The sequence below is a fragment of the Phoxinus phoxinus genome (genome assembly GCF_949152265.1).
Source record: "Phoxinus phoxinus genome assembly, chromosome: 6".
Taxonomy (NCBI): domain Eukaryota; kingdom Metazoa; phylum Chordata; class Actinopteri; order Cypriniformes; family Leuciscidae; genus Phoxinus; species Phoxinus phoxinus.
In genome coordinates this window covers 39,152,826-39,162,304 of record NC_136881.1, presented here as the reverse complement: position 1 = coordinate 39,162,304, position 9,479 = coordinate 39,152,826, and the positions used below count along the sequence as shown (strand labels likewise).

Here is a 9,479-nt window from a genome sequence, read left to right as displayed (position 1 = left end):
GTTGTCCGGATCGAAGAGAAGAATATACGTACCGAGTTTGGTTACTGTAGGTTAAACTATAACTAAGTTATAACACACTTTATGCATCCTTTTTTAATCATAAATTTGTTTCCTCGCCACGGCCAAACCGTTCGAGATATCAAAAATCCCCTGGCAATTTATCATCCTCCATGTCTTGACTTCATGCTGACCGAGTTTCGTGGTCATCGGATGAAATCTCTAGGAGAAGTGTTTCAAATGCGAGAGCAAGCGTTCTCCAATCAACCCGTAATAGCCGACTTCCTGTTGGGCTGGCGTAAAACTTGACCCAGGGAAAGTTGCTCGGCCCGATTAAATCTATATGTGTACCGAGTTTCATATTAATTCATGCAAGCGTGTTTGATATACGGACAAGTGTTCGAATCCCATTCCAGGGGGCGCTGTCGAGCCCCCCTGCCACGCCCGGGTACCAGCTTCAGCCTGGCCCTGATGGGTTCTGACCTGTGTGCAAAATTTCAAGAGTTTTCGAGCATGTTAAGGCCCTCAAAAGTGCCAGAGATTTTGTACACAGCAGAGAAAGGGTTAAACTAAACTAGCCCCCCTCCTCTCTCACACACACACACACACAGAGACGCAGAGGGGCAGAGGGAAAATGCTCCAAACAGTACACATTCAAACCAAAATATCTGACTTCCTGTTGGTCGGAGCTAATGACTGTAAATTAGAAAGTTGTCCGGATCGAAGAGAAGAATATACGTACCGAGTTTGGTTACTGTAGGTAAAACTAATACCCCATTTTTGACTAAAGGTGGCGCTACTGAGCCCCTTACCACGCCCGTTTCTGAAACTTCGCACATGTCTATTAGACAATAAATGTCAAATGCATGTTGAGTTTCATGCAATTTGAAGCATGTTAAGAGCCTCAAATGCATCCAAAAAGAATATAAAAGTTTAAAGCGTTGCCATGGCGACAGTATTAAAGATATCAATAATCCTTTCACAGGTCTACATCTGTCGTGTGTTTACATTATACAGATGAAGTTTGAAGCAAATCGGGTAAAAATAAGAGGGTGATTTCAAAGCATTTTGAAAGTGACACACTTCCTTCTGCCAGTTGGTGGCGCTATAACGTTGACTCACAATAGTCACATCCATGTGATCGGCCTCTTACAGCGAACACACTGCTGAAGTTTCATCAAGATCAGTTAATGTATGAGGATGTTATAACACACTTCCTGTTTCCAATATTCGCCATAAATTAGTTTCCTCACCACGGCCAAACCGTTCGAGATATCAAAAATCCCCTCGCAACTTTTCATCCTCAATGTCTTGACTTCATGCACACCGAGTTTCGTGGTGATTGTTTGAATCGTCTAGGAGGAGTATTTTAAATTCCATTGCATGTGTTTTTTAAACTACGCCAAATAGCCGACTTCCTGTTGGGCTGGGGTAAAAAGTCAGAGCATGAAGGATATATGAACCGATGAGATCTATAAGTGTACCGAGTTTCATATTATTTCATGCAAGCGTGTTTGATTTATGGACCAAGTTTTCGGACCCCGTTCCAGGGGGCGCTGTCGAGCCCCCCTGCCACGCCTGGGTACCAGCTTCAGTCTGGCTCTAATGGCCGCGGGTTCTGACCAGTGTGCAAAGTTTCAAGAGTTTTTGAGCACGTTAAGGCCCCCAAAAGTGGCAAAAACCTTGAAAAAAAAATTATTATAAAGAAGAATAACAAAAAACCCTTAGAAGAACAATAGGGCTCTGCGCCCTTTCAGGGCTTGGGCCCTAATGATGTTATGTATGAGTCTCTTCTGAACTCATGGAATAAAATATTGCAAGTATGCGACCTAAAAAAATCATCTAAAATTCATAGATGGTGTGCATATGATTCTGACTTCAGACCAAATGCCCTTGATGGACGATTTAAAGGTTGGGTCTCAAAGGGAATTACAACCTACTACTCTTTTATGCACAAGGGAACATTTATGAGTTTTGAACTCTTACAAAACAAATATGGTTTAGGTCCAGACGATTTCTATAGATACTTACAGGTTAGGCATTATTTTGATCAAAATATAAAAATAACATTTGAAAAATGCAATTTGGGGTTCATACAGACTTTCCTAGCATTAATTACATCATTCTCTCTAAATAAATTAGTTTCTAAATTATATAAAGCCATTCAGCAAGGCAAAACACCTAACACAGAATATATTCTGCACTCTGTCCTGCTATGGTGTTGACTGGTGATATCAATTTTCACATTGATAATCCTAATTGTGTTAATACTGTTACATTTTTGGACATCTTGGATGGTTTTGATTTTACACAGCATGTTACTTTTCCGACCCATAGGTTGGGCCATATTTTGGATGTGGTTTGCTCTGCTGGTGTTGATATTCAATCTCTGGATGGTACAGATATGAGTATAAGTGACCATAGACTTATTACTTTTGACATGAATGTCATGTCTCCACGAGACATTTCTAAGCGCATTATTAAATTTCGTAACATCAAGCACATGGATTTCACTCTTTTTTCTACTTCTCTCTCTGGGCTTCCCATTACTAATTCCGTTGAGCACTATAACTCCATACTATCTGCACTTTTGGATGAGTCTGCACCTCTGCGTGAACGGGCTGTCACATTTAGGAAATCCTGTCCATGGTATACCCCTGAGTTGCGTTTAATGAAAGCAGCTGGAAGGCGATTAGAACGGCAGTACAAGAAATCTGACCTGACGTTACACCAATCTCTCTACACTCAACATCAGGCTGCCTACCATTCTGCTTTAAATACTGCACGTAAAGCATATTACTCAAGCATCATTGGGAATGCTGCAACAAATTCTAAATCTTTATTTAAGACTGTTGATAATCTTCTCAAACCAACTAAGGCAACTGTTCACTCCTCAGTTGACCAGTGTAATAAGTTTTTACATTATTTCACTGGAAAGATTGAGGGCATATACAGCTCCTTAATCTCTAATACCCCAGTTGAGTCAGTTGACACTCAGCCTTTACATCCCCCGAAATTTACCTTTTCGAACTTTGAAATGGTTGGAGTCGATTTTATTACTAGTACAGTTAAGTCTATGAATTCAACCACCAGTATTTTAGATCCGGTTCCCTACTCAGTTATTACGAACTGCCTTGCATCAATCTGCCCTCATATGACTTCCATCGTGAATTTATCATTGAGTTCTGGAATTATTCCTCCAGAATTAAAAATAGCTGCCATTACACCAGTCCCTAAGAAGCCTGGTTGTGATGTCTCAGATTTGTCCAATTACAGGCCTATCTCGAATCTTCCTTTTTTGGCAAAAGTTCTGGAGCGTGTTGTGTCCGTTCAGTTAAATCATCACTTAGCACTGAACAGTCTTCTTGAACCTTTTCAATCTGGGTTCAGAAAAGGGCATAGTACTGAGACCGCTTTAGTGAGGGTCGTAAATGATCTTCTTATCGCGGCAGATTCTGGTGCATGCAGTATTCTGGTCTTATTAGACCTTAGTGCTGCCTTCGACACTCTATGTCACTCTTTGCTGCTGGACAGGCTGGAAAATTGGCTGGGGCTTTCTGGAGTAGTTTTCAATTGGTTTCGGTCTTATTTAACGAATCGTGCCCAGTTTGTAAGCTTGGGTAATCTTAAATCTGATACCGTGCCTATTCGACAGGGAGTTCCTCAGGGTTCAGTGTTGGGTCCAATTTTATTTAACATTTACATGCTTCCACTTGGGCAGATCATCAGAAAACATGGCCTTGGGTATCACTGTTATGCGGATGATACGCAGATTTACATCACTACTAGTCCTGATGTACATTGCTCATTAACAGCTTTGCATAGTTGTCTAGCAGAGATTAGTATATGGATGCAAAATAACTTCCTGAAATTGAACGGCTCCAAAACTGAATTGATGCAGATTGGTACAGTGGCGGCTACTCGTAAGGCTGAGCAGATAAATGTGATTGTTGACTCTAGCATGGTAATTCCCACTTCACAGATGCGTAATCTTGGTGTAATTTTTGATCCACAGTTAAGATTTAAAGCACATATAAAACACATCTCTAAAACTGCTTTTTACCATCTGAGAAATGTGGCTCGACTTAGACCTTTTCTTTCCTTTGCAGACTCAGAAAGGCTCATACATGCCTTCATTACAACTAGGTTAGACTATTGTAATGCCTTGTTCTCTGGCCTTCCAGCTAAATCACTGAACAGGCTACAGTACATTCAAAACTCTGCCGCCCGGGTGCTCACTCGTACCTCTCCTCGGGAACACATTACACCGGTGCTTTCACAGTTGCACTGGCTTCCCATAAATGCGAGAATTGATTTTAAAATTCTAATTTTAACATACAAGGCACGACATGGGACTGCACCGGAGTATCTTTGTGATCTCATTAGCCCTTATACTCCATCACGTTCTCTCCGTTCATCAAACTCTCTTCTACTGCATCAGCCTGTGTGTAAGCTTAAGACCATGGGGGAAAGAGCTTTCTCACATAAAGCCCCCAAGCTATGGAATCTGCTTCCTCCGATAATTAGAAATGCACCAACGTTGGGACACTTCAAAAGGTTGACTAAGACTCATTTGTTTAAGGCTGCTTTTCCTTAATTGTTTTATTATCCTTGTTGTTTCTGTGTTTTTTGTTTTAGTTTTTTAATGTACGCGCTTTGGGTTTAAGAAAAGCGCATTACAAATAAAATTTATTATTATTATTATTATTATATTAAGAGGAGATGGGAAATTGAAAGTAGTATACAAATTTCAAATGAAAGTTGGGTGAATATATGTAGAGTACAGTGGAGGACTACTGGTTCGAATACCTGGAGAGAGTTTTGTTGGAAGAATATAATCAGGTTTTTTATCACACCTATCCAAAAGAGACATCTGGGTAGTGGAGACTCATGCTGGAGGCTTTGTGGATTCTCAGGAGCCAATCATTTCCACATTTTCTGGGGCTGCCCATTGTTAAGCCCTTATTGGTCACAAATATGTGAACATATTAATAATATATTTGGTAATAAGATACCTTGCAATTTTGAGAATGTGTATTTGGGAATAGATGTTAATAACTGGAGAAACATGGACAAGAGGTTGCTTTGGACACTACTGGCAGCGAGTAAGAAAGCCATAACCAGAAAATCGTTAAAACCGGACCTTCTGGGCATTGAAGAATGGATTAGCATAATCCATGAAGTCTACATTATGGAAAAGCTTTCATTCACTCTCAGGATTCAAAGAGATGTGTTTTATAAAATCTGGACAAAGTGGTTTGAATATGTCAAACCTATAAGGTCAGACTTTGTATGAATGCTATATATTTAAATGAATGAAAACCATTCATGTACCGTTGCTCTTCCCTTAATTGTTCATATTGAAAAATGTTAAAAAAAATAAAAATGTAAAAAAAAGAAAAAGGAATAAAAAAAATCTGACCTCTGTAGCAGCAGTAGGACAGTAAAAACTCTGACCAATCACTGCCATTCGGTGCGAATGTAAAGAACCAATCAGATGCCTTCATGTCTCGTGCCCGAGCACCACTGCGTGCACAGCATCTCGCAACTCGGACCGCAAAAAAAAAGAAAGAAAATATTGTACCCGACCCGCTTCCTGACCCGCGTTTTTTGAAGTAGCTATAGTTTATGCTCATCACGTCATGGGCCATAGACGGAGGAACTAGGGGTGCGCATTTTTCAGAATGCTGTATGATATAGCCTAGTGTTTTGTAATAAAGGCTTGATTTATTCATTTATTTCGTTTCATTTTCTTAACAATTAAGATGCTGCATGTGTTTATCCAGTCTAATCGAAGTGTGCGTCTCTCCCCGACAACCAAATCTGGCTAGCTCTCCAACATTACCTACCCTAGCTTTAAGGGAAACATGCTATTTCTGATTACTATTTATTGAGTGGTAAATTGATTTGCCAGGGAAAAAGTGTGGTTCTTAACCCAAAAGTATAATTTTAGAAATGAGGTGAAAAAAGTTTTCTAACAAGAAACCCAAATTTATGACCTTGTTGACTGAAGTAAAGTTTTACATTGACAGTACAATAAAAAGCTATAAGGTCTTTAAAGGTTTGTGAATTTTACACAATTTATTTTATATTTTTATACCTCAATGTATTTTTTATTTTTATATTTCTACCTCACACTGGCACGTTTTATTTATTATTTATATTGTAGTTATTTTCTCTATATTGAAGTTAATTTATCCTATATTGTAGGATTTTCAAACATGTTTTGTGCCAAACCTTTTACATGGCAAGTTTTGAGGTTAAATGTCAGAGCAAATAATAGCCTTTTCTGGCAAAATCATTAAACTGCACCATATTATTTAATGGGTATTCCTAGCCTAGCCTACTTTGTGCCAACGGAACTGTAAAACTGTCAATACCATTAAATTATTTATTATGCTGGTAAATATGTAGGAGAAAAGCAACTTTTTGAACCATATAAGAGCCATTCCACCGAATGGGTGACATTTGCTTGTTGTAACTTTTTCAAAATTAAACTTTATTTTTTATATTTTTCAACACTGAATCTAATACTACACATGATTAACAATTCAGAATGTGTATTGGTCAATCTCAGGCAACTTTATTTAATTTTTTACAAGGTTTCTTAGCAAAAGATGGACGAATGTTTTCTCAGTCCTGTTACCGAAACTCATGTGCCATTTAAAAAGCATGTTTAAAAGCATGTCAATTAATTCCTTTGTTTTCCCCACAAGAAAGTGTTTATTTTAAAGAAATTGTTGGTTATATGTTAAAATAATTGATATTTGTGACAAAAAAGTCACTATATATTAAGGGAAGGTGTATTTTAACAAAAAACACTAAGCAATTTTTTCATTTTAAAGAAGACCGAAGCCTCAAGTTTATAATTTTTTGAATAATTTTATTTATTAAACAAATGTATAAATGATGGACCAAACAAAACTGATAAAAACAGTGGTTTAACACTATTTTTTTTTGAAAAAGAAAACATAATAGTAACAGGACTGAACACTTGGTAACAGGACTGAACATTGGGTAACAGGAATGAGTGTCCATATGTGTGTGTATGAGAGAGAGTGTACATGACTGTGTGTGCATAAGATTTCTGTGTTGAAGTGATGTACTATGTGCTAGTAGTACTTCAGTGAAGGAGGTGGAAAGAGAAAGAAGGAGAGAGAGAAGGAGGGAAGTTAAGAAAAAGCATTTTCTTTTTTTTTAAAATTCAAAAAAGGGAGAAAAGAGAGGGTTGCGGGTGTGTCTCGCTCCTTCCATTGCAATATGCCATAGGTGGGTGTTTCTGGCACCTGCATAGTATGGGTTTTCTCCATCTTCTACAAAATATAAGAAAGACAAAGACAAAACGTTTAAGTCACTTCATGGTGGACTGGCTTCCTGGAAGTATGATGTTCACATTGTAAAACTAATGCTAATGTCTACAATATAAGTAATTACAACCTTAAAACTCATAATTCAGGTGAAAAGTATTATATCAACTCATATTTACAGTATTAAATCAACAAAACAGAGGACTCTACTCACTCCTGTTACTTTAACTCACTCCTGTTATTTTTCATATAAGTAACAGGACTGAAAGTAACAGGATTGAGTTTTTAAGCAAAACATTATCAAATACATGGCATACGGCCACATAGCATACAGCTAATAGCATGAGGACACTGAGCAAATTCTAGTGACTGGCCAAAAGTGAATATTTTTAAAATAAACAAATAAAATCTAAGAAATAATTTAGGTAACAGGACAGTATGCTGAGATTAACCTTCTCAGTCATATTTACAATTTCATCAAGTATACAAAAATTAAAATGAGAGGACTTACTTATGGTCTTCCCATTGCCTTCAGAAGATCCAGATGATGAAAACTTCCTGTTGAAAATGTGTCTTTTGGAATATTCCAAGTTTTTCAGAGGGGGAGATGTGTTAGGGTATCAGGACTGAGTGAAAACCCGGGGACACGACTAAAATATGTATTTTATCTAAAATATTAGATAAAATATATTTTTCTCATGAAAAAAATACATTCTAAAGCATAGATTGGATATAATGTCACAAAACAATGCAAACAAATTCAGATTTCTGAAGGATTTTAATCATTATATTTCATGGTAAAGTTTAGAGATAGAGAGTGGGGACATGCAGAAAATGCAATTTTTTTGTGTTCTATGTAGTTTTTATTTATGTTTTTAATTATACATTTTAAATTTGTAGTTAGCTTAATGTGCAGGACATTTTGCTTAATAATAAAATGTATTTTAGAGTTAATTTTCATGCAATTTTATACATACAATGTCCTGGGGACAGAAATGTCACCCTTTCGGTGGAATGGCCCATAAACACCTGTAAATATGATGTCAGAAGACAAATATCCGAATACAAAAATCGCACTTGTGTTTAAAAAAAAAAGAAAAAGAAAAAAGATCGTTCGTCACAGCACAACGTTAAACACAGTCTGACTATATCTTTCCTAACTCGATGTTGGCGTCCTGAATGCAAATTCAAACAAAATGTCTACTTTATCATACATTAAACCTTATAAAAAAGTATGTAGGCTACACTTTAAATTATAGTTCGCAAAACACAGTGGTCCAATGGCTGGGACATTGCGGCAGGTATAGGCCTACACAAAATTAAAATGTAATTATATCACTGTCTCTGTAAGACTTACCTGTGTGGAAATAAATCTGTGGACGGGTCTTCATAATGCTGGCCTCCATGGTGTTCCATCAATCTAAAATCTCAATGAAGGAAACTCAACACTTTGATATTAATGTCAAGTTTGTCTTCATAAAATGGCGGCAGGCCGATGGATTTTACTTTCTCTTTGATAACCACCTCAGGTGAACAGAAAAGGGGCGGGCGCGATCACGAGGACATGATGCCAAACAGACCTAAGAGATTACACACTGTTCTCGCGAATATATTAGTGCGTCGAACTATTTTACAAGAGGAAGATGGAAGTCCGTAAAACAACAGAGGAACACGGAAACAACAATAATGGGTGTATGAGGCTTTCAGAAGGTTTGTGGGGTAGACTGGGTACAGTTAGTGTACATTTGGAACACCTTAAATAACACTTTCGTGCGCAACAAGTCTGATTTTCGTAAACCTTAATCTGTGCTCTAAAAACGGACATAGGCTATTGCATGACTTTGTGTCATGCAAGGTCATCGTAAAATCTAGAGAAATGTTCGAGGTGGTCAGTTGAGAGACACAATGTATCAAATGCACCCGCAATATTGCGGGACATGCAGTTTAGTTGCACCATTCATTATTTATTAGGTTAGTGTTTGCATTTGATCTGTTTTATTGTTGCTGTTTGAAACTGTTCTGTTCAAAGTTTTTTACTGTTACTCAACTTTTCAACTGAACTACTATTAAAATGATGAACTTAAATTAAATATTGTATCGCTGTTTGCCATTACTGTACAATGTTTTTACAAATGAACGACTTTAAACTAAACAAATAATCAAATAAAATACTGA

The 9,479-nt window shown here is 37.4% G+C and overlaps 1 protein-coding gene across 5 annotated transcripts in view; it reads right to left on the bottom strand.

Annotated features, from left to right (window-relative positions):
- LOC307000585 (NACHT, LRR and PYD domains-containing protein 3-like) overlaps positions 1–8,810 on the bottom strand; it is a 34,906-nt gene extending 26,096 nt beyond the window's left edge. For all 5 annotated transcript variants that reach the window (XM_079616245.1, XM_079616246.1, XM_079616248.1 and 2 more), the window contains exon 1: positions 8,662–8,810. In XM_079616245.1, coding sequence (XP_079472371.1) covers positions 8,662–8,720 — 59 coding nt within the window. In that variant the 5' untranslated portion in view covers positions 8,721–8,810. The remainder of the gene's footprint in view (positions 1–8,661) is intronic.
- Between the last annotated feature and the right edge of the window lie 669 nt (positions 8,811–9,479).